This window comes from Mus musculus, chromosome 10 (assembly GCF_000001635.26).
Source record: "Mus musculus strain C57BL/6J chromosome 10, GRCm38.p6 C57BL/6J".
NCBI classification, from domain to species: domain Eukaryota; kingdom Metazoa; phylum Chordata; class Mammalia; order Rodentia; family Muridae; genus Mus; species Mus musculus.
In genome coordinates, this window is record NC_000076.6 from 77,892,919 (window position 1) to 77,917,659 (window position 24,741).

General features: G+C 51.4%; 2 protein-coding genes, 1 long non-coding RNA gene and 2 other non-coding genes across 14 annotated transcripts in view; 1 reads left to right on the forward strand and 4 right to left on the reverse strand.

The window, feature by feature from the left end:
• Positions 1-501: 501 nt before the first annotated feature.
• 1700009J07Rik (RIKEN cDNA 1700009J07 gene) lies at positions 502-3,193 on the forward strand. The gene is made up of 2 exons (NR_015547.1): positions 502-1,145; positions 2,924-3,193. It is a non-coding gene; the product is annotated as an RIKEN cDNA 1700009J07 gene (long non-coding RNA).
• Positions 3,194-4,656: 1,463 nt separating this feature from the next.
• Lrrc3 (leucine rich repeat containing 3) lies at positions 4,657-9,618 on the reverse strand. Its single transcript, NM_145152.4, has 2 exons — positions 9,481-9,618; positions 4,657-8,814 (listed from the first exon to the last, which is right to left on the reverse strand). Exon 2 carries the CDS (start codon positions 8,680-8,682, stop codon positions 7,909-7,911), a length of 774 nt encoding a protein of 257 aa, NP_660134.1. The 5' UTR covers positions 8,683-8,814; positions 9,481-9,618; the 3' UTR covers positions 4,657-7,908.
• Positions 9,619-14,803: 5,185 nt separating this feature from the next.
• Positions 14,804-24,741, reverse strand: part of Trpm2 (transient receptor potential cation channel, subfamily M, member 2) — a 62,188-nt gene continuing 52,250 nt past the window's right edge. For 6 of the 10 annotated variants that reach the window (XM_006513731.4, XM_006513732.2, XM_017313959.1 and 3 more), the window contains 5 exons: positions 21,794-21,880; positions 20,887-20,992; positions 19,660-19,761; positions 18,371-18,487; positions 15,998-17,404 (listed from right to left, as the gene is read on the reverse strand). In XM_006513731.4, the coding sequence (XP_006513794.1) occupies positions 17,258-17,404; positions 18,371-18,487; positions 19,660-19,761; positions 20,887-20,992; positions 21,794-21,880 (559 nt within the window). In that variant the 3' untranslated portion in view covers positions 15,998-17,257. Of the gene's footprint in view, positions 17,405-18,370; positions 18,488-19,659; positions 19,762-20,886; positions 20,993-21,793; positions 21,881-23,446; positions 23,454-24,741 lie in introns of all 10 variants that reach the window. The other 4 variants (XR_001779532.1, XM_017313962.1, XM_030245112.1 and 1 more) reach the window with 2 other exon arrangements.
• On the reverse strand, positions 19,718-19,793 carry LOC115487516. The gene has a single exon (XR_003949082.1). It is a non-coding gene; the product is annotated as a Z6 small nucleolar RNA (small nucleolar RNA).
• On the reverse strand, positions 20,880-20,933 carry LOC115487515. Its single transcript, XR_003949081.1, has one exon. It is a non-coding gene; the product is annotated as a Z6 small nucleolar RNA (small nucleolar RNA).

Sequence of the window (24,741 nt, forward strand, 5' to 3'; positions counted from 1 at the left end):
ACTTCCATGAGGCTTCAGGGAAAGGTGGTAGAGGAAAGCACCCTTTGGCCCGCAGCCATTCACAGATTTGCAGGTTGATGACAAAATACAGAACCACCTCCCACAAGTTCCATTTCAGAGCCTCTGGTTCTCTCAACCAAAGCTCACGGCTCTCAGATAACCTGCAGGGCAGAGCTCACAGACACCATGGAGAGAGAGGCAGCCCGACGAAGGAGAATGGGAGAACCTGTGGAAGGTCTGTGTGTCCAGTGGGAGGGCACGAGAGGGTAGACGGGAGGCTGCAGAGGCAGAAAGGGAAGCATGGATCCTCTTGACTGGGGGATGGCTTCCGAGAGCTGAGCCTGGTTCCTTCTGCCTCCTGTCGAAGGACAGACAGCAAGTTGGTGATGGCCAAACACCCGTGTCATGTTTGCAATGCCATGAAGACAGGATTGGGTAGAGCACTATGTTGTCACAAAGTCAGTGACCAAAGCCATCTCAGCTTCCCCAGCTCTATCTGGCAGAGCAGAAGGCCCACAGGGACTCCTGGCTGCAGTGCTGACCGAGATGGCCCCTCCCTAAAGGAGCCTGTCTCTGAATACTTCTAGCTCCTAGAACCACTGACAGCCTCTGACTTATGATCTCACCCCTCATTCCAAGGCCAGCCGCTGTGGCTGTATCTCTTTTCCTCCAGAGCCTCTGAGTCTCTCTTCTCAACCTGCTCCAGTTATCCATGACAACCTCCAGTCCTTTTCTTGGCAATGACCACAGTCGGTAAGGGCCGCAAGATCTCGGTCGGCCATGATCACAAGACCACGGTCACCAAGGGCCACAGGATCTCACTTGGCAATGACCACAGGACCATAGTCACCAACGGCGTCAGGACTACGGTTGGCAATGACCACAGGAACAAGGTCACCAAGGGCCACATGACCTCAGTCGGCAATGACCACAGGACCATTGTCACCGATGGCCTCAGGACCACAGTTGGCAATGACTACATGGCCATTGTCCCCCGATGACTACAGGACCACAGTTGGCAATGGCTACAGGATCACGGTCTACAATAACAACAGTCAACAATGACCACAGAACCACAGTCAGCAGTGGAAACCTGACGTCCTTTTCTGCTATGTAAAGAAGCAAGCATGGATTCTAGCGTTGAGGTAGGACATCTGTAGTGGCCACTGTTCTTCTGAATGTTCCTGGGTTCTCCTCTTTTTCTTTTCAGACTTGTCACCTCCAGGAGCCTAATGGGACAGAAGGACAAAATAGGCTGTGTTGTTATCTTTCTTGCTATTCTTCTGCAAGGTGGCACTGTGTGCAAAGCTTACCTGTCATCCTGGAAGTACCTAGCTAAAGCTGCCCACATTCCCCAGATGGGAACTAAGGAAGGCACAAAATCAGATAGCAGGACACGAAATGCACAGACAAATCTTCCCATCCTGGTCCTCACCTGGCCACTGTGACCCTATATGTGTGTCATTTTTAGGTAGTTCTCATCCAAATCCAAGAGCCACCCTTCCTCAGAGGGTACAAGAGCATTTCAAAAAGAACTGAATAAAGGCCCTGGACAGGAGGGAAGTAGCCTCAACTCCTAGTCCGCCCTTGGCAGACACACAGCTGTGGCTGGTATTATTATCTGGAAAGCTCCAAGTTACAGGGCTGTAGCTGTAGCTTGGTAGTGCAGTGCCTGTTTGCTTGCTAATCATGTTCCAGGGCCTAGGTTCTACTCTGAGTACCAAGAGAAGTAGGAAGGAGGGTGAGAGGAAGGGAAGGGAGGGAGGGAGGGAAGGAAGGCAGGAAGGCAGGAAGGCAGACAGGAAGGTGGACAGGAAGGAAGGCTGGTTCAAGTTTCAAATATGGGACATGAAAGTTTCTAGACCTTCCCTGCCCCCTGGGGTGAGGAGCAACTTTCTGAAGGTGTAAGCAATGACCAGGGACCATGAAAGACAGACAGTGTATGAAGTGACTGCTTGAAGGTGTGTGGCTTTGCATGTGGAGAAGTAACACCAACCCGAATCGCTGGCACGGTGAGGCTCCACCTTGCTCCACCTGCTCCTATAAGTGGACCCAAGCGGGGAAACCACATGGGGGCATTTGTCCAAGAAGGTGGGGTCAGATACCAACCTCTGGAACAGACTGATAACCTGGGAAATGACCTATATGTTCACCAAGGGCATGTCACATCCACAGGCGACAGAGGTAACCCCCTTCCCAGGTCCTTGCCCATAGCACGAGACACTGACAATAGACTGAGCCAACCAGCACCCCTAAACCCATGGACCCTGTCTTGCTCTTTCTTGGAACGTGAGCTCTGAGGGGGAATTGTAGGTAGCCTCCCACTAGCTCACATCTTGCCAAGCCTGAGAGAGTGGAGACACCAAGGGCTCCTACTCTTGTCCACCATGGAGGGAACCTGGTGAGGCCTAGGTCCAGCTGTCCATTGCTCACACCAACTCTGAACATGAGAGCCCCTGAGGACCAGGCGGCATGTGTCAAACCATCCCAGGACCCACTGTGTTCGGGGCAAGTGGAGTGAACCATAGCAACCGCTCCTCTGCTTGAGTCTCCCCTCTCTAGGGGCTGGCTGCTACTGTGGCTTCAGGTCCCTTAGGTGGCAGATTTGCTTCAGTATGTACAGAATGTAAGGGAGGGGGTAAGATGGCCTCCACTGGTCCCAGTGGCAGCACATGGCTACTTCTGATGGCTAATGTCACCCAGTGACACTTGGGTGTCCGCTCCCTTTCTGGGCAGTATTGTTGCCATGGTTACAAGGGCAGAGCCAGTTTAAGCTTGAAGCATCCTGCCCCTGGCTGTGGCGGCCATGCAGACAGGTTTCGGGAACATGAACCAGTCTGTTTTGCCTCACACACTGGCGGCTGGCCTTTCTTCCATCTGTAGTCAACCAAGCTCTGGTCTTTTGTTTTGACAACACCCCAAGGCCCAACTCCCAAGTGACAGTGTCCAGGCCAGCCATCAGAGATGCAGATTCCAGCCCAAGCTGCCAGAAGCCAGCCACCACTAAGCAAGCACATCGCTTCTTCTGAACTTCAACACCCTTCTCTGAAGCAGACCAACCAACCACTGTAAGAACCAACTAAAATGCCCTTGAAAGCAAGCTGGTCCTGTCATGTGGAGGCTGAGGTACCCTCCCAGTGGCCCATGTCCTGAGTAAAGATAGTGTCCTAAGGGCTGCTGCTAGCCCAATGCTAGACTCCCAGAGTCATGGGATTTTTTTCAGCCCTGCCAGAGCTCCCTGGATGCAACCGACCTTCAGATCTCCCACCCACCCCTGCCCATAGCTTTGCCCTTGGTACCACCCAGAGGCCCTTTCCAAAGCAAATCCTTTCCTCTGATTCCAACACTAGCCTGTGGTGTGCAAGGCCAAGGGGTCCATTGCAAGTCCAGAGAGCTACAAAATTCCTCAGAATCCCAGGAAAGCAGCCGCCACCTCTGGATTCTGGAAAAGTCAAATAGATGCTGCTACAGAAGAGACCCTTAAGCAGGCAACTGCCTCTAGAGGCCTGGGGGGAGGGGCGAGGTGCAGATTAACACTCCCTCCAAAGACCACAGACACAGTGGGCCAGGAGTGAGGGATGGATGCAATGACAGGTGCATGTGTGCAGAAATGTAGTGCATGCCTCTAAATCTGCATGTGAGCCTGTGTACACTCACATGAGTGTAACAATATCTCTGTGTCTGTCTGGCTTACATGTAGTGGAAATGCATATGCATGTATTTATGTATGTGTGTATACGTGTGTGTGTGTGTGTGTGCACTTGCAGATTGTGGAAGCTCCTGGACTCCACTCTGGCTACACTGAAGGTTTCCTAGAAGGGACAAGCCAGTTTGCAGGGAAGGGAGACAGGCTGACGGGTGATGTGAACACTCTTTGGGTCTTCCAGCCACATTAACTGAAAACTGACTTGGGTGTGAGAGTGCTCCATGGCAGAAAAGCATTCTACAGAGGGAAAGAGATTGCATCCATTGTCCAGCCCAGAACCCAGAGAACAAGGCAGGATAGAAAGTAGGAAGGGATAACCCAGGCTGGTAGGTGGGTACCAGACCATCTGTGGGGACACAAAGTCTCCAGATAGGGCATCTGGAAACAGCAGTTGGAAAAGTTGGTGAGGCAGACAGGCGGGCAGCCGTGACCTCAGAGCAGGGATACAAAGCTGTCAGGAGACAATAAGCATCCATAGATGGTGAATCCCAAGGGCCATGGCCCTTGAGAAATCAAATCCTGAAGATTCAGAAAAGTTATCTTTGGCATGACAGTGTGGCCTAAGGATCATGGCTTTGTGGGAGCCACCCGCACTGTGGCTATCCGGGTGCTGCTGGCTCAGCCTGGAGGCCACGCTGAACTGTTCTCACACAGAGTGCTGTCAAATAATAACTGCTTCCAAGGATTATGAGGGTGGGATTCTGACATGTGATGTTTACCAATTTCCTTGGCGTCGAGCCTCTACGTGGTCAGATTCAAGGCACCATGGTACAAGCTGGCTCCCAGAATTCCTGAAAACTTAATGACGGCCATTATGATCTAACTATGACAATCAGTTGTCTAGCTAGTTGAAGATGCCCTCCCAGCTGTGAGGACCTGCAGACAGATGTTGACACGGTCGTGAGGGATGGGTGTCGGCTAGAATTGAAGATGACAGAATCCCAATCAGCTTTCCTGCACAAAAAGTTTTATTGAGGGCTCACAGAGAGGCTGGGAGAGGACAGAATCAGGTTCGGGGCTGAGCTTCCAAGAAAGGCAACATAGAAGCCATCCTAGGAGCCTAGTCCTAGTCCTGAGAGCTGCCACAGGCTCAGAACATTCCATCTCAGTCTGTGACTTACCACCCCTCAACCTCTAACCCCACCCAAGGATTTCAATTTAAACCGTGTCTTAGGCAATCACATGTAACTAGTGGGAGGGAAAGTGCCCAAAGGAGCCAGTGGGTGGGACCTGGGATGATAGGTTTATACTGATGGGGGTGAGGATGGGGCAGGACACTGAGCCATGTGGCAAAAATAAAAACAACAAAAAAAAACCCCGCCCACTGTGCCTGAGGAACACTCAAGTCGGGGTGGGGTGGGGGTGGAGATGCGCAGAGTAGGGGAGGACTGACCCAGAGTCCTGGAGATCTAGAGGGTCTGTGCAGAGTTGGGGGAGGAGAATATCTCATTCAAGGAGAGAAGGAAGGTGAAGCTGGTGGAAGCAGGTGGGATCCAGGGAGAAAGACAGTTTCAATGCAACCATCCACATCTGCAAGTCTCCAGCAGAGGCTCCAGCCTCATACACTTAGCCTGTGAGTTGGTCATGGGAAGGAAGGGAAGGGTATCTATATACATGAATGAATGACATGGAATGGGACGACAGGGAGATAAGACTCTGAGGCAGCAGGGTTGGAAGCTTGGATGAGCAGGAGAGTGCTGAGGTCTCTGAGGTCCTCCTTATAGGAGGACAGGGCATGCTCTCTCCAGGGTCCATACTCTCCTGAGTCTCCCATCTCCTCTTTCCAGCAAGGGCTGAGCAGGAGCTGTATAGATGTGCAACCAGGTAGGGCTAAGCCCTAGGTTAAGAGCAGCAAGCCTGGCAGTGGGTTGAGCAGCCTGGGACGGAGCCCTACCTACACCGGTGTATCTAAAAGACCCAATAGGGTGTTTCTGGGACAAGAGCAGCTACAGACTTCACCACCAGGCCTCCACCCATGTTCTTTTTTGACCTGGTTTTGTCGATGGGACAGACATGCTGGATAGTGGCAAGCTCCAGAAACAGGGTCCCTCTACTGAGTAGGATGGTAGAAAGGCCGCAGGGGCCAGCTACCTCCCAACTTGTGCCCCTGCCTGGAAGCAGCTACCGTCCCCACCACATGGTAATAGGAATGCAAGCCATACCCTCTGCACTGGCACCTCCCAGAGTATGTGTCAGGCTAGAGGTGTCCCTGTCCATGGGACATACATAGATAGCTACTTCAGCACTGCCACAGCACCAGGGTGGTACCTGGTCCTTAATCCAAGCCCTCAGCTCTGGCTTTTTTTTGTTTGTTTGTTTGGTTTGGTTTGGTTTTTTCGAGACAGGGTTTCTCTGTGTAGCCCTGGCTGTTCTGGAACTCACTCTGTAGACCAGGCTGGCCTTGAACTCAGAAATCTGCCTGCCTCTGCCTCTCAAGTGCTGGGATTAAAGGCGTGCGCCACCACTGCCTGGCTCAGCTCTGGCTTTTTAACCTCTTTTCCTTGGCACAGCACCCTCCAGGGTCCAAATCATACAGCCCTCAGCACCTGCCTCCTCTGAACACTTAACTGGGTACTGGGTATTGAGCATGTCTGTGCCAATGGGGGCCAGGCAGCATCACAACGTTGACTGGTGTCCCTAAGGAGGCTGCTTCGAGGTTCCAATTCTCATGGGAATGGGAATGGTCCTACTAGCTCCGCCAGGGTCTGACCCTGAAGACAGTGTAGCTTGGCCCAGGGCTGTGGAAGAATAGTGGACAGCTTGGGAGCTCATCCAGGGCTCTGTTCACCCTGCAGATGCCAGGCATGGTGGCCCCACGGTCACCATGTAGGTGTGGGCATTCAGCAGTGGGGAAAGTCTGGAATTCATGAGTGTTTTTCTCTTCCATATACTTTTGCAGCTGACAGCCATGTAGCCTCAGGCAAGTGTGTCACATGGTGACAGAACTGTGGGTCACACTGACGGTAAGGACCAAGTCAGGCCAGGCCCCCAACATAGTCTCACCTTGCCCCTGCAGATCACAAGAAAATTCCCAGCACACACAGAAGCCACATTCAATTTCTGCTCAGAGCGGCATCTAGACCCTATACTCAGCACACACACACACACACACACACACACACACACACACAGACACACACACTATGCTCATTTACTTCTCCCAGATACTCGATGACGACATAGCTTAGGGTATAAACACTTATACAAAAGGACAGTAAATAACAAAACTGGAAGTCAAGTCTAGTTAGGTGGCTAGAACATCTACCCCTGAAGATGAAGTAATTACAGGTAAGAAAGTTGATCAGTGAGCTCTGGGATTTCAGCGAGGTGAAGAGAAGGTTCTTGTTGCTAGAGAAAAGCAGTTCCTGTTGACTGGCATGGCAACCTCAAACTTCAGTCCCTCCTCTTTCTGAAAAAACAGCTGCTTTAGATATTGGCAGTAGAAAGCAAGGCACAAGAGCCACCGAGGTTGACAGGTTTCCACTGCCCAGGAATGGATAGAAGTGGCAGAAGCTGAGGCAGCCCATAAGTGGTCTAGCAGCTGACACGGCCATGGTGAGCCCATGCTGGACCTTTCTCACGTTTCTCCATTTTCTCCCTCTCGATGGACTGACATTTTGGCACAAGGGCAACTAAAGAACTCCCAGGACAAAGGTCAGAGCAGACCAGTGCAGGCTGGACTTTGCACTGACCTCTCTGGAAAGGTCTAGATTGCCGGTACTTTGCTCTGGGAAAGGGCAAACATCTCTGTGTTCAGATGTACTGGGAGAGCAGGGGTAAACAGAAATGAGCCATTCCCCGGTGGCAAAACTGCTGGCGCCATCCTCCCTGCCAGGGCCCCCATCCTTGCGTGCACAAGTATTTACTTCCCACAGCATGGTGTGGGAAAGGGAGGTTGGCAGATCAGACGGCTCACAGACCTATACCACAAACAGCCTGGGTTTAAGTGGCAGCTGAAGCCAGCCTTGGCAAGGAGTTCCGTTTCTCTCGACCTCCATTTACCTACCCATTAAGATGGGCAAACCCCCCTCCCCCCGCTACAGTGTTAGGCAGTGGCTGCAGGGACCAAATACCAACTATGAAAGTGCTTTTTTGGGCTGAACAGCTGCAATGCACCTCCCTGGGGACACAAGAGCACCATCACCTCCACCTGCTGCAGAAAGACAGGGTAGCCAGGCTCAGTGGCCCACCGGAGGTGGGTGCTAGGGCACAGGGCTAAGAGGCTCCTTGGAGACTGGAGCACTAGGCAGGGACTTCAGGTACTCCAGGTGTCGTCTGGCATCCTCCTGGTTGTGGCGTACGTAGTACACTACGTAGGCAATCACCATGGTAAACCAGCCGAACATGGTGACCAGCATGGCGACATCGGTGGTCTTCCGGTGGGTACTGCAGAAGCTGGCACCTGAGTCCAGGACCTGGATCAGCGGCTTGCCCACAAACTGCTCCTGCGCTGAGGTGTGGCAGGCAATTTCATCCACGGAGTCCGGGTCCAGCTTTAGTTCCCACAGGGCCTCCTGCAGGGCACACTCACAGTGCAGTGGATTGTGGGACAGGCGGATCTTGGCACTCAACTTGCCCAGGGCGTCCTTTGGAATTCTTCGGATGCGATTGTGGGATAAGTCCAGCAGCCGCAGGCCCCCAGCCAGACCTGAGAAGGCTGCTGGCCCAATGGCCTCAATGGCATTATGGGACAGGTCCAGCTCCCTCAGCTGAGGCAGGTGTTGGAAGGCTCCATTGGGGACTCGGGAGATTCTGTTGGCGTCTAGTTTCAGAAGCACCGTGTCGGCTGGGATGTCCCTAGGGATCTCCTGCAGCCCTCTTGAGCTGCAATGGACAGCCACGGCCCCAGCATGGTCAGGGCACTGGCAGGCCTGTGGGCAGGAGGCACCTAACCGTAAGCAGAAGAGGATGAAGAAGCAAGACCCCTGGGAGGGGGCCAGTGTGGCTGAGGGGCTCTGCCTGCCCCTGGGGCCCATGTTGCCTCCACCTGACCCAGGTAGCTCTTCTCCACTGGGATGTGCAAGCGACTGTCCTTCCTCACGTTGCAGGCAGTCATCCAACACAAACTCTTGTGTCTTCGCCTGCTGAAGAGCCTAGTGATCTCAGTTCTACAAGAAAAAAAGAGGAAAGGGAGCTGAGGGTGACCGCCACTGCACATTTCAATTCAATTTGGGAGGACGGGATCAGGGAGGAAAGGAATCGTAGGCATATCAGGTTTGAGGCAGGGCTCCGGGCTATCAAACATACCTGCTTTGTAACTTACTCTAGAAGATTCCCAAGGCCACCCAGAGAAGGCACCTCCCAGCTAAGTAAGACATCTAGGGCTGACCGATGGCTGGAGACTGGCCCTAGCTAGGCAGTTACAGAACCCTGTCCTAGCCTCTGGTCACCCACCCATAGCTGGGGACACAAGTCTGGGCGGAGGCCCAAGGATCCATCTCTTCCCCATCCCCCAGCTCTAGGCGCGTGCTGGCGGAGGTCTTCCCTCTCGATCTGTGCGAGCCAGGTCGGGCGGGGCAAGTGGCCGCGTTCACCAGTTTGTCCCCAAGCACTCGGCTACCTGTGACACCTTAAAGATCGCGGTCATCAATAAAGCTCGCCGCGCACCCTGAAGCAGAAGCTTCATGCCTGAGGCGCTGGAGACACCGGAGAGAAAAAGCAGCCCCCTGCGTGCGGCCCGGCTGGGCAGGGAGCGGCAGCAGAGAGCAGGGCGGCAAAGCAGGGACAGTGGAGCTCCGCGGGTGGGAGGCCACGCGGGCGGATGGGGGCTTTACCTGAGCGGCCGCCGCTGCTCAGCGCCTTCCGAGCTTCCCGGAGCCTGACCAGAGTCCTCCCGGCGCCGCGGCGACCCGCCCCGTGCCCACCGAGCGGCCAGTAAAGAAGGGAGGCGGGCAAGCCATGGCGGGAGGGGCGGGGGCCTTTGCTATAGGGGAGGGGCCGGCAAGAGGAGGGGCAGGGTGGGGCTGAGGCCAGAGGGGCGGGGTTTGTGTGTTGGGCGGGGCCTTGAGAGGGTTTTGGGAGGGGAGGAATAGGTGGAGAGGGGCCTTGCGATAAGGACGGCGCCGGTGAAAAGGGGTCCTAGTAAGGGACCTTGGTGTTCTGTGCTTTGGGGGACGGGGCTTAGCATGTTGTGGGTGGGAGGGGCCAGGTAAGGGCGTGGTCTGTGTGCTGAGGGGCGGGGTCTCTAAAGGGCTGTCCCGTGCGAGAGGCGGGGAAGAGGGGCTGGGGAGGGGAGGGTCCTATTTGAGGAGGGCCAAGGCCTTAAGGGGAAGGGTCAGATAGGTGAGGGGCTGGGTAGGGGCTGGGGCCTGCGTAAGAAAGAGCTAAACAGAGTTCATAAAATCCTACGGGGCGAACACCGAGGGGGGAGCCCAAGGAGGGGTGCACAGGGTTATGGGCGAGGTTTATGTGAGGGGCGGGGCCTGATATGTAAACTGCACTGACTGGGGCGGGATGTGGGCGGGGCCTGTAGGGGCGTGGGCGGGTTTAGGTACCGGCTTTCTAGGGCATTGGTAAGGGAAGGGTCCGTGGGCGTGCCACGTGGCCAAGCCCCGCCCTGAGCAGCCCCACCGCATGACTGACGCCCCTCACCCCAAGTCTCAGGTCTAAGGTCACCATAGAAAGGCAAATGGGAGCGTCGACGCAGGACCTGATCCTCAGCCGGGAACCTATCACCACCGGCCTCAGGAGGACCCCAGTCTTCCTTTGTCACCTGTCTTCCTCCGTGGAGTCTGCGTTTCCCACGACTTCCATAAATGGCCTCCTATCATTTTATCTTTCCGCCTCCTTATTTCGTGGTTCACCACGCTGAGTGGCTCCCTAGGTCCACTGTGCCAGTTTCTATACTGTAACCTGTTCGGCTCCGGCTGGGTTTTAATCTGGGACTCTAACGGAAGGGCCATGGGAGCGTTGTGCAGCAGCCTTGGGTGCATACCCTGAATGGCAGTGTCTGGAGCAGGGTAGGCTCCTTATTACACCCCACTGACAACACAGGCACATAGCCAACAGCTCCTGGTGGGCCCGTGGCTCTAACACTCTGGGTGTGGAACGGTGGCTTGAGCTGTAATACGGGTCTGTGTCACTCCAGAGGCTTATGGTGTGTTCTTCTTTGTTTCCTGTCTGCTCCGTTTCTCTGCTTTTCGATGAGTCGTTTGTTTTCTTTAATTTTGAGTTGTGAGAGTTCTCTGGAAACACCCTCCTTATCAGATGCATAATTTGTAAATATTGTTTCTTGGTCTGTGTGAACTGTCTTTCTATTCTCTTGACAGTTTTCCCCACAGTTGGTTTCTTTCTTTCTTCTTCTTCTTCTTTTTTTTTTTTTTTTTTAATTTTGAGAGAATCTAACTCAGCGATCTTCTTTCTCTGGTGGAAAATGATTTTGAGGTATCTTACGTAAGTTGTCTTTGTCTTAGGGAAAAAGCCACAGGGTCTTATGGATGTAACGATCTGCGTTTGAGTCTTGGTTTGGAGTTGATCTGGGTAAGTAATGTGAGACATGGTAAACAGTTCATTCGGTCTGTTGTTGAGAGGAGCATCTCTAGTTGCTGAGAATATATATATATATATATATATATATATATATATTATATATATATATATATATATAGTTAGAAGTGGCTGTTGGATTATGTATATGTATATATAATTATTTATTTAATGTAGCCATCTTCAGACACACCAGAAGAGGACATCGGATCCCATTACAGATGGTTGTGAACCCCCATGTGATTGCTCGGAATTGAACTCAGGACCTCTGGAAGAGCAGTCAGTACTCTTAACCCTTGAGCTATCTCTCAGCCCTAGTTGGTTTTTTTGTTTTGTTTTGTTTTGTTTTGTTTTGTTTTTGTAAGTCTGTTACCATTGGATTATAGCAACTAGTCTTCAAGTGTTAAGTTGGCCTGTGCTGGGGGATAAAAGCAACTTAGTTTTGATGTTATTATCTTTGTATGGTAGCTGAATTATTTAACGTGTTTACAAGTGCCGAATTTTCCCCCTTAGCTTTATGTTTTGTATCACTCAAGAAAGTTTCTGTTCCCCCCCTCCCCAAGCTACTGCAGTGGTCAGCATAAAAGCATTCATAAGACACCCCTGTAAGGCTTTCAGTGTCCATGAATGTGACTGTCACTGTTCTCACGCAGGACCCCTCCCGTGCCCTGTGCTTCCTCTCTGACAGTTTGGGAGAGATATGTATCGATCAACTCAGAACAACAGTTTTGGTGTCAGCGGCTTTTCCACTGTTTTACTTTTCCTCCCTTGGTTTCTTCTCTGATCGTGGTCCTTTCTCTTCTTCCCTGCACACATTTACCTTCCTCTGCCCTTCCTAGTTTCCTCAGCTAGAGGAGGAGCTCCTGGGCAGGGTTTGTTTCCTGTTCCAGCGTCAGCACTTCCTGTTGTCCTGTTTCTGCTGCATCCTAGGACTTTGATATTTGTGGGGGTTCTTTTTCTTATCAAATTTAAAATACTCTATGACCTCTCATTCTAGTTTTTTGTAAATACTTATCTATCTGTGTTTGTGTGGTCAGGCAAATGGTACCCAAGACTGTAGGTCAGAGGACAACTTGCTGTAATGAGAATTTTGGTTAAAAAACAAACAAACTAGTTATGTGAATATATTTTTGTTTTAATCTAGGATGTGGGATAAGAGGCTGCTTCACAGCAGGTGATTATGATTTACCTCGTGCACTGGCAGGGATGTGATTTTTGCCAGCTGCAGATAGTTTAATTCTGGGAACTCTGGAGAGAGTATAAGTGAAAGAACGGTGTGTGGGGGGGGGGGGCTATGGCAGCTGCCTCTACCCCTGCCTGTTCCCCCTGCCTACCCCCCTGCTGCTTCCCCTGCCTCTCCCCCTGCTGCTCCCCCTGCCTACTGCCCCTGCTGCTCCCCCTGCCTGCTCCCCTTGCTTCTCCTGGTTGCTGCTGTTGCAATCCTGTCTATAAAGACTGGACTTGCCCCCAAAGAACCCAGTGCCCCTAACCAGCAGGAAGTAGCCTATTTTGTTGGCTGAAAGAGATCTACACCTCTTCCCCCTCTGACCTTCTTTCTCTCCTACCTAGTGTTGGGGTAATTGGAAGGGATTAGGAAGGAATAAAGGTTGAAAGAGTGGTAGATGTAAGAACCCAATAAAATAGCTAAAAACAAATATGCCAACAACTTGCAGAAGCAGGGTCTCCCCTTCTACCATGTGGGTCCTAGGAATCAAACTCAGGTCCTCAGACTTGGCAGCAAGCACCCTTTTCCTGACGAGCCATCTCACCAGCCTCTCCAGTTCTCGTTTGACCCGTGAGTTTAACAGTTTGTCACTCAATTCCAAGATGTTTGAAAATTTTCCAGCAATCTATTATTAATAATTTAAATACATTGTCAGAAGATATATTCTATATTTCAGGTCCTCTTAATTTTACTGAGACCCACTGACGGTCCAGAATACAAAGAAGGTTTGCATGCGATCAGAACATGTGTTCTGCTGCCCAGTGGTGTGTTCTGTGGTATGGAGGCTGCTGGCTACATCACAGAGAAGCTTCTGGGATTACCAACTTGCCAATTTGCTCTAGTAATTACTGAGATGTGGGGACTGAAATCTCTAGTTATAATCGTAGATTAGGTCCGCCAAGATGGCTCAGCTGGTAAAGACACTCGCTAAAGCCTGACGGCCTGAGTCTGATTCCCAGAATCCCCAAATAGGTGACAGGAGAGACTGGCTTTACGAAGAAGCCCTCTAACCTCCTCATGTGCACTGTGGTGTGAGTATACACACACACACACACACACACACACACACCAGTAAATAAAATGGTTTCCGGGTGGTTGTTTCTCTGTGTACTCCTGTCTTTGTTGAAGCTCACTCTGTAGACCAGGCTGGCCTCAAACTCAGAGATCCGCCTGCCTCTGCCTCCCGAGTGCTGGGATGAAAGTCATGCACTCCCACTACCCCGCTAAAATAAAATGTTAAAAAATAAATTTAAAAAAATTGTAGATTATGTGTGTGTGTGCATGTGCCTTGTCTATGTGGGTGTATGTTTGCTTACGTGAATGTGTATGTGAACCCTCGTGTGTGTATGTATAGACTGGAAGCTGACATTGATGTCTTCTTCAGTCTCTATCTTAGTGTTGAGACAGTATCTCTCAACCCAACTTGGCTAGTCCAACTGGCCAGCAAGCCCAGGAATTTCCCTGTCTCCACCTCCCCAGCACTGAGATTACAAGCACGAGCTGCCACACCTGAATTTTTTTAAAACACGGGTGCTGTAGATCTGAACTCAGTTTCTCATGCTTGTGCAGTGAACACGTTACCTGCCGAACTCCCCTACCCCATCAAGAGATTATTTTGTTCAGTTTGAATCCTTCTGTTCTGACAGCATGTGCTCTCTAGACATCCACCTACTGTGGTGTTAATACAGCCATGGCCAGCTTCAATTTGGTTAGAGCAGCATGTCCCAATCTGTCCTTTCTTGTCATATGGCGGGGCTTTCCGTGTCAAGCCACTTCCTCAGGGTCCCACAGTGCTGATGGACCTCTCAAAACCAATCATCTCCACAGGGAAAAACAGAGACTCTAAGGAAGCTCCCTCCATGGAGCTAAGTGTGCTGGTTGCTCTTCTCCCTGGTGAGCAATATCTTACAAGTGACTTACAGGAGGAGTTTTTCTGGTTCATAGTTTGAGACTGCCATCTGGGTAGGGAAGGCAGGGTAGCAGGTGCCTGTCCATAGTCCAGAAGGCAGGATTTGTTCAAGACTTGCTTACTCCCATCTTGGAGGACCAGGAAGCAAAGGGACTGACTGACTGGTAGCATTCAAATGACTTTTTCCTTTTTCCTCTTTTATGCTACCCAAGTCCACAGCCCACAGGATGGTGTCGCCCATACCCAGGGTGGGTTTTCCTGCCTCAGTTAAACTCTTTGAAAAACACCCTCACAGACATGCCCAGGGGTGTTCTTCAGTCTTCTAGATGATTGTAAGTCCAGTCAAGTTTACAGTGACTAGTCATCACAGAGGGTTTATGTGATCAGACAGTAGCTACCCAGAGAGAAGGGTACAGCCTTGCTCTGGTGATGTCCTGTAGGCATCATGTTATTGTGCACTATGTAAAGATTATCCTTGTATTATTCAAATGTTTATTTCTGTGCCACTGTATCTGGTTGCAGTCCTTATTCTAAGAATCTCCTGTATCGATGTTGTGTAAACATTGCTCCCCAATTATTCCCTGATTGATCAATAAAGCTAGCTGATCCGCTAGTGGCTGAACATGGGAGAGAATAGGGCTGGGTTTACACCCAGGGCAGAGAGGGGAGGAGGAAGAGGAAGAGGAAGAGGAAGAGGAAGAGGAAGAGGAAGAGGAAGAGGAAGAGGAAGAGGAAGAGGAAGAGAAGAGAAGAGAAGAGAAGAGAGAAAGTGGGTCCAGGATAGTTCATGAGAAAACACTTGAAGCAGAGAAAACCATAAAATGCAAGTAGCACAGGGATTTTGCCTGGGAGGTAGCCAGATTAGGATAGATTAAAATAGAGTAATAACTGCTCAGTTATTGTGCCCTCACAGCTGTAAAATAAATGTAATAGCTCAGTCTCAATTATTTGGGAGCCAACTGGGTAAGGGGAAAACTGTAACACACCTTTTAAAGTGCCACTAAAAATGTCCTGTCCAGCAAGTCCACGCAGCTGTGGGAAGGCAGCAGACACACTGGAACTGAATACACAGGATGCTCAACACTGAAAAGGTCGCTACAGACAAACAGACGTCTGAGGCCCTGCTGCAGGTAGGGGAAGCTAAGAAGTCAGTGTCAACCAGCCTGCATCAGTATAATGAGCTCCTAAGACAAATGACAGCCAGGAGAAATCCAGAGAGAGCGGGTCAGCATGAGGGCCAGACCATAGCTGTTAAGGCCTGTGGTGTCTCCTGGCATCACTGGCTTGGTTAAGGGATGACCTGGAAGCAGAGGAGCTCTTAAGAAATCTCTCAGCATGTCTTTGTTTCCTTGTCTGCCTTCTTGGACTAGGCATGGGACTGTGATTTGGGTTCATACCTTGAATGTTGGAGGCTTCACCCCTGACACGGTGCTTCTGGAAGGTGGTGGGACCTTCAGGAGGTGGAACTGAATTGGAATAGGGGGTGTCTCCAGTCATTGCAGAGGTACCCTTGGAGGAAACCATGACCTGCATCTCTCAGTGAATCTCTCAGCTGGTGGGCATGAGATTGGTTTGTTTTGCTCCCACGTGCTCACCCCACCCCCATCTGTGCACCATCATGATATTAATGCATGCAGTGACTTAATCGCATGACATAAGGTGGACAAGGAGCTGCCAGGCCAGCCAGAGCAGAGCCGGTTGCTTTTTATATCCTTTTTTTTTTTCTTCAACAGTTTGAGCCAGGCGACCTCCTCTGTGCCACTATAATCCTTGTTTTTCCCAGAAATCCTAGATCTCCCGGGATTCTTGGATCTCCAGGGATTCCTGGATCGTCCAGAATTCCTGGCTCTCTGCGTTGTTTTGAAGCCTGAACTGGAGAAAAGACAGTCTAGGACCGTGTCCTCCAGCTTCCATGGATCCACACAGCAGCGTTCACTGGGCTACCTCTCCATTCCCAGAGACCCCTTTGTTGCTTGTCAAAAGAAGCTAATCAGACCACCTCCCTTTCTGGGAACCAGGGATACCTACTGTCTGGGAAACCAGGTGACCTCGAGCAGTTCAGGACAGACCCCAGACACCGCAGAACTTTGTTCCCAGTGACCCCAGTTGAGTCCTGAAGTTTTCCAAGATTCATTTTTAGATAGATTGATCATACATGTTCTTCATTGTCCTATCCCATTAAAGCCCGGTATTGCTCATCCCCACACCCACCTCGGCTACAGAGTTCATCTCCTAGCCACAGTACCAATCCCTGAGTCACCTACCCTGTCAGAGAAAGCCTATCATTCTCAATTGTACTTTCCTCTTAGAAGCCATGACAGGATGCCCCGTTGTCTTCTTCCAGTACTTTCTGTGACCAGCAGGTCAGCTAGTGCTGAGGGAGGGCATGCTCCTGCCTGAGTGTCTTCAGAAGAGCACTTCTATAGTCTAGGGATGACAGTGATCCCAGCCCCAAGCCCTCCTCCCTCAATGCCTGTGACTCAGCACTGACCAGAAGTTATAAGGACAGTGTCTCTTCCTGAAGGAGGCACAGCCTCTATCTACCTAATGCCTAGGACAGAAGTCTCCCACAATGAGGACAGAGGTCCCTCCAGGGGAAAGTGCCTGTCCCAGAGAGAGCACTTCCAGGCAGGCTTATGGGTAGTGGCAGCATCTTGCTGGTCAGGGCCCCATAAACCCTAGTCAAAGCATGGCACTTGAGGACATAGGTAGCAGGAGCCACTGAATACACTTCTGTCCTTATGCTTGTGACCTTCCTGTTGTGGCAGAAGTGGCTTTCAGGACATCACCTCTGGGGACTTATTAAGATCCCTGTGGTCACCCAACCCAGCCCTACAACCTACCACCCACCCCAACCCAGTACCCCAACCAGCCATCCAGCCCAAGACAGCAGTCCAAGTCTTGGGGGGCCATTGTGGCCCAGAAGCCACAGTCAGAAGTGAGCTCCAAACAGTGAGGCCACCTTCTGGAGGATGGTCTTGTGGTTCGCATACAGAGGGATCCGCCGGTCTACCACCTGCCATTCAGTAGACAGCTTCAGGTCACGGGTCAACTCCTTTGGATCATGAGTGTGCAGGTTCTGCAAGGACAAACAGCCTGTGTCTACCCAGTGCCTTGAATTCTCAGGTTGCAGGAGCCAATGCAGCCTACAATATTGTATCTCACCCATGGCTAGCTCACTGTATGACATAGTGTTGCCCACTCCGGGTGCCTGAGCCAACCCTATAGACCCAAGCAAACGGAGAGGTATAACCTTACTCAGAGACCTTTGTTCTGCCAGGATGACCCGGATTTCACAGAGTGGTACTTTCCCACCCTAGTTTTATATAAGCAATATGAAGATCTGCTCTGAGCACCCGTGGACTTATGTCCCATAAAGAGGGTACAGAGAATGGAGAAGGCTATGCCAGCCCCTCTCTGGACATGGTCCTCCAGTCCTTTTGAGATGGTTAATATTGACCATCTATGCATCAGGATCTAGAATCTCACCTTGGAGACAAATCTCCATGTGAGCCTATGAGAGGATATCTAGACTGGATTAAGTATGAAAGGAAGACCCACTTCTGAACGTGGGTGCCACGGATCCCCAAAACGAGGCTGTGGGATATGTAAGGAAACATTGAGCTGAGCTTCAGTGTTCATGCCTCCTTCCTGACTGCAGACGCGATGTGACCAGCTGCTTCGTACTCCTGCTGGAGTGACTGTCCAGTCAGGATCAACTGTGAGCCAAGATAGATTCTCCCTTAAGTTGTCTTTTCTCAAGTATTTGGTCATAGCAATATAACTAATACACAGAAAACATGACTAACTTATATACCCACCTCACTAAACAACCCAGGTCCAGGACCACTCTTCAGCCTTTACTGTGGTTCTCTGGCCTCTCCCTGGTACCCTTCGGTCTATTCAGGATGTGAATCTGCCTGCTAGCCTCCCCAGCCATGGGCAGCCCTGTCTCAAGACCCCAGACCAACCCCTACTGAGAAGTCCCTGAAACATGTCTGGAGCATTTCACCATGCGTCCTGCTCTAGAGGCTGAGACTCGTACCTCTTCCAGCCTCTTCAGCTCCATATCATTCTGGTCCTGAAAATGGATGCTGACAGCCACTGTCTCGATCCAGGCATTGTCTGTGTTCCTTGGGTCATCCACGTACCCTTTGTATACCTGGAGGCCACAACAGGGGTGAGCTAGCTGGTCCAGTGATGGAGCCCTGGTTTCCCACGCACACTATAGAGGAACTCAGATCCACGTGGAAGGGGGCTTCCTGGGGCAGGATCTGAACATGGCTGGCTATCCTGTTCAGCCCCTGACCCGCTCCTGCTTGAGACTCCCCAGTACATGTTTTCTCCCTGACCAGCCTCAGGTCCCACAGCTTCCTGACCCCACTGCTGACCTCTGGCACAAGTCAAACATAGGGTCCTCCTGCCTACGCTGGGTATCCAGAGGCTTCATCTTCAAAGATGCTCCTCAGGGAGAACCCAGACAGCAGAGGCCACTGCTATACAACCCCATTCAAAATGAGAGTTCAAAACAACCATTCCAGACATAAAGGCAGAAGTCTTCTTTTTGGTGACCCATGTTGGAACTAGATATGGACAGTGGCCACAGCATGTGAGAGGAGTATAAATGTAAGGAAATTGCTCATTCTAAACAAAGTTTCTGTCAGCCCCCAGTCGGGCTAAAGGAATGATCCCTGGAAACAGCCTCCAGGGGAAGAGACTCTCTCAAAGAGGATGAGGTGTAGGCATCCCAGCTCTGTTTCTGGGTGTGTCTGTGTTTAGCTACGGGGGACTCCAGACTCACACTATGTGAATTTTTCTCCAATAAAAACAGAAATTATTTTGCAAATTGTCAGAGAGGAGACAGCAGTGTCCACTGAAGCAGTGTGCTAAGGATATCATCTAAAATCTCCAAGCTTCCAGGTAACAACAGGAGTCACCAGCCACCACTTTGTTTCCTTCTAAGATACAGAACAGCTGGACTACACCCCCCCACCCCCAGAACTATTGAAATTGGTTACATTATATCCACAAATAGTCCTAACAAAAGAGGTGCGTTTGTAAATCTGGACTTAAATACAGTGTTTCAGATACTATGAAAAAGTAGTCATAGAGATGCATGTCTGTGTACAGAGAGCAGCCAAGTCTGGCTAGGGAGGGTGGACAGTCCTATAAGGAAGTAAGAAGCAGATCCCTGTCTAAGGATCCAGGATGGTATCACTTAGCATGCAGGGAATCCGCACAGGGGCTCAACGTACCAGGCTCACTGCATAGGGAGCAGACCCTCAGCACAGGGGCCCAACATACAGGGTTCACTGAATAAGGAACAGACCCTACCTCTGTACCTTGCATCAGCAAGGTCTCAAAGGCCACCCAGAACTCCTGCCGGAGGACCCGTTTCAGCTTCCGTGGTAGCATCTCCCCTGGCTCCCTAGAGCCCTGAGCAGAGAGGAAGTGGAGACTAGTCAGCAAGGCGTGCAAGCTGGATCCCAGGAGCCCATTGCCTCTGGCCACCTGCCTAGTGTAGGCAGCCAGCCAGTCCCGAGGAAGGCTGAAGGCGGCAGTGTCTGTCAGTCCGGAGTCAGCTTGCTAGCTGAGTGACACTGTCCAGATCACCATCTGCCTTAGCAGTCCACAGCCTGAGCAGGGCATGGGGCTAAAGTAGAGCAAGGGTAGCCACAATGACTCCATGAAGGCCAATGAGCCTTGTCACCACCTCTCACTATCTTTGGCACCAGAGAGGGACAGGTGCAATACCTTCTTTGGTTGCTGTCCCCAGTCCCCTCGGCCTGGTTCCTGCCACTAAGCTTTGAACATCAGAAGACCTGGATGCTGCCCTGGCCCTGCAACCTCTCGAGCCTGAAGACCCCGGCTGACACTACTGCCCATGCCACACTTCAGGGACATGTGTTCCTCCCAAAGCAGCCACTGAGCCATGGCCACAGACAGAGGTCTTCAGGAGGACAGCTTGTTGAATTTGGGAAGACCACAGGCTCGGGGAGTAGGGGCAGAGGAGGGACATCCCAGGCTTTACTCGATCTCTCCTAGCAGGACAAGTTCTGACCCCTGCCCTAAGTGGGGCCTGGCGGTGGGTGGGAGGAGGGGCAGGCAGGATAAACCGATGGAGAAAATGAGCAATGTGGATTCATACCGGCATGGACAGCCTGGGCCTCTGCATCCCAAATCTGTCATTACCAACTTGAAAGGTGCCCTCTCAAGTTGAGCCCTACAGCCAGCTGCTGTTGCCAAGCCCAAGACTTATGCAACACCCCTTAAACAGCACCCTTCTGCCATCAGGGCTCAACTCAGAGTCTGGAGCAGGATAAGCAGTCCACATCTGAGCCACTGTGGGTTATCCCCTCCAACATCCCAGTGAGCCTGGCCTAGAACACACCAGAACGTGAGCTTATGAGGAAGCCAGGGAGGGAGCTTCAAAGAGGCACTGAGCCACATTAACTCATCCAGGGCCACGGGAGGCGGAGACTGTCACTGTCTCTGCTGATGACTGCGGGGCTGCTGTCGTCAGACAGTGAGTGGGACAGACAGAGAAGATGCCTTGCTTACCCCAGGCAAGGCCCAGTGCTCAGAGCGAGGCAGCTTCATCACTAGCACCTCCAGCATCTTCCTGACACTCTTCCGGCAGATGGCTCCACCCTGGTTCCTCTTCCACCTATGCAGGGGACCCACTTACATCTGCACGGCCACAGGTGGCCTTGGGCAGAGCACTTGGCGGGGACTGGCTGGGTCTGGAAGCAGCATCAAACCCTCTGCCACCTCCCCCACACCCTCAACCTCCACCTCCAACCACCCCCCTCCCTGCCATGTTCTTCACTCTACCTCACCACCCACCCACCATCTTTTTTCTTAAACCCCCAGTTCCCAGGCAGAACGGAGACAGAAGCCACAGGGATACAGTCCCTCTCCAGTCTGACCCAGGTCACTGGCACTGCCAGGAGAGCCCAGTGCCTTGTTGGGCTCCATACAACCGGGGCTAGGACCCCCAGAGCATTTCCCCAAGCGTAGCCAGTCAGCCAGTCAGAAGGTAGGCGGGACCCAGGGTTGGAGACATGAGGTTTGAGGGGTACATGCAAGGCTGTGTGAGAGTGTGAATGTGCACATATCCTCTGGTAGGAAACCTTCCAAACTTTAACATTCCTATGGGATTGTGGGTAGGCTTTGCTTTTTGTGTGTGTGTGTGTAATTTCTGTAACTTCTTCTCTTTAGTAGAGGCTCTAAACACCGTTTTTATCAGCCCCTAGTATGGATAAGGGACTACTCCCAAAAACTTAGGCAGCTTCCAGGGGGAAGGGAGTAGCCTGGGCTTTCTCAGAGAGGGTGGGATGCAGCGTATGTTTTCCCACAGGCTTCATGAGATACCAAGTACAAAGGCCATGCCACAGGCCCTCGGAACTCACGCGGGTGGGAGGAGCATCTTTGGAGCCAAAATGCAGATGGCAGACATGGTGCTTACCGGGTGACAACTGGCTGCAGAGTGTGGTTGGGACCAAACCAGCTGAGGCTCCCACGACCACGCAACCCTGTGCGGCCCATGGGGTTCCTAGGTTAGAAAGGGTTCACTTAGCCACTGCATCTGACGGGGAGGTTAAAACCAGGGACATTGGATGAGTGGAGCCAAGTCACAATGGGCATAGCAGAGATGCCAGCTCCCGACAACCTGTCCTGGCCCCACAAGGCTCTTCACAGAGCAAAGCCAGGGCTTCTAGTCTGTGTGCAACCACCACGGCCAGCCCTCCTCCACAAGTAGGGTCAAACACCCAGAGACCTATGTCTGGTGGTTGCGGTCACAAACAATGGGTGGCTGCACTTGAAAGCCAGGCTGAAGGAACCAGGTTGTGGTTACATGAACTCACTGTATTCTGGGAGCACAGAGTATTAACTGCAGACCTCTCATTGGGCCAGGACCCCTCTCTCACCACCAGACCCCATTCTAAATCGGGACTGAGAACTGATGGTTTTCATGACTTTGATGCAAAACAAAGAGAGACACACCCCGGTGCTACCACAGGACAAGCGGTCTCCTCCATATATGACTCTCCCTGCTCACCGCTCCACATCTGCCAGCGAGCGAGACTCACCCTATGGGCAGGCTCTGCTTTCTTCAGTATTGCTAGTGTCCTCTGTGACCCTCCCTCCCTTCCCATGCCCCACTGCTCAGCTGAGTTCCCATACCACCCGTTGGGTTGGTCCTGACATGGAGTCTTTGGGAGGTGGAGTCAAGGCCTGATGGGAGATTTAGGTTATCAGGACACCCTTTGAAGAACCCTAGCTTCCTCTTCCCCCTTTGCTTCTCAGCCTGGAGGTGAGCAGCTCTCTCCACTCTACACACTCTGCCATGGTGGGGTTTCCTTCCCACAGAGTCACCAGGGCTGCCTTGAGTCTGAACTAAAAGCTTCAAACTGAGGCTACAGTGATTATTCTCGGTTTCTCTGCTGGTTGTTCTGAGTCTTTCATAATGATGGAGAGCTGACTGGCCCAGCATCTTCTCTGCCTTGCACATCCCCCACTACCTCCAGCTGTGTGGTCCAGTAAGACCGCTTAACTTCAAACACTACTTTGTAGAAGAAAAGAAGACAATGTTTCATTATAACCCTCGCTTGTCCCTACCAAAGCTCCCAAATACACCATGAGCTCTTGGAGCGTTGGGGTCCGGTGGGATCTTCAGGAGGTGACTGCCCTCCCAGACTATCCTAGCCATGTGACATCCTGCACCTCCTCTGCCTCCATCAGCAAGAAGGCATTGCTGGTTGTGAGTGCCTGACCTTGAGCCAGAATCAACATTCTTTTTTTTTTTTCTTTCATAACCTACTTAGTCTTTGGTATTCTATTATGAGCAACATAAAACAGACGAAGACAATCATTTCACAGATGGAAGCTATATCTAGGAAATACAATTAAAAGAAAAAAAAAGGAAAAAAAAAACAATAGTGTGCAAGTCCTAACTACATTAAGTATGTGATTACGTTAAAAAAAAAAAAAGTTATTGGGGCTGAACGAAGACTCAGTAGGAAAAGTGTTAGCCATGCAAGTGTAAGGACTAAGTTTAAATCCTCGGAATTCATGTTTAAAAAAAGTAAAAAATAAAAGTGAGCATAAAAGCACACACCTGTAATCTGAGGGGTGGCAGAGACAGGAGGATGATTGACAGCCAGCCTAGCCAACTGCTGAGCTTCAGCCTCATGGAGAGACCCCGCCTCAAATGTAGAGTGGTCCTCTCCGGTCCATCCTGCTTATGTTTCCACACAGTTGTCATGACAGCAGGTATGTGCCAGTCACCTGAGTGTTGCTCTTCCTCCCTGTCTCTCACTCCGCAACTGACATTGCTTCCTAAGCCGTCTTCGCCCCAGTCATCATGGCCCCGTCATGCAGACATGCAGGCTAGAGCCCTGGTCTATTTCAGACTACCCCTCCACTGCTGCCACCGTATTCAACCTCTGGCTCCAGGGACAGTAGCCCACTCACTGTTCCAGAATATTCTCCTAAATGCCTGCCTTCCCTTTCCCACAGGCCCCTTGGCATCCTCTGCTCCACTGCTCCCCCTGCTGGCCACACCCCATCTGGAAACACAGTGGTATTTATGGGTATTTATGGGTACTGTTAGCCCATCATAGTTGCTGGAAAAGGTTACTATCCCTAACGTGGGCCCACCAGTCTTGTAGTGGGTTGGCCTAATGGGGCTTGTATTGTAATGCTAATTTGCATCCTCCCAAATTTTTTGCCCCAAAGGCGAGAGAGTCCACCCCCATTTAATTCTGATTGGTAAATAAAAATGCCAGTGCCAATAGCTGCGGAGAAGAGACATTGGCGGGGGTGGGGGTGGGGGTGGGGTTAGGTTTCCTGAGGAGGAGGAAGCAGGGCAAGGGAGACAGAGTAGTCATGGGAGAGTGAAGCAAGAAGAGGCATCTTGGCTCTGGACCAAGAGAATGTGGCCCAGAGGGCTGCCCAATTGGGTTAAAATCCTCCAAGATGGAACACAGAAAGTAATAATGGGGTTATCGATGGGAGGCCGATTCTAACAGCCTGGAGGCTCGGCAGTTGCCCAGCTATTGTGCTGAGTAAGGTATATTTAAAAATATAAAGGCTCTGTGTGTGTGTCTTTCATCCAGAAACATAAATGGTCAAAGGAGGGAAGGAACCCCGTGGCAGGATTTTTTAAATATTTTTTACAACATGCTCTAGAGCCAGAGTGCTCTCTTCAGACTTGACTATGCCCCCCAAGTTTCCGACCATAAGTTGAAGCCCCCAGGTTCCAACAGACCCATGTACTTGGGACACTGCTGTGGTGGATCCAGGGACCTTCCAGGGAAAGGCTCTGAGCAAGCAGACTCTGAGGGAACAGCACACACCGAGTTTCCTTTTCTCGTTTGCTTTTGCCAGAAAGAGAAGTCAGCTCTCTCAGAG

Excerpts from the sequence above, each read along its gene's own strand:
- Lrrc3 (NM_145152.4), bottom strand. The coding sequence starts at position 8,682 with ATGGGCCCCAGGGGCAGGCAGAGCCCCTCAGCCACACTGGCCCCCTCC.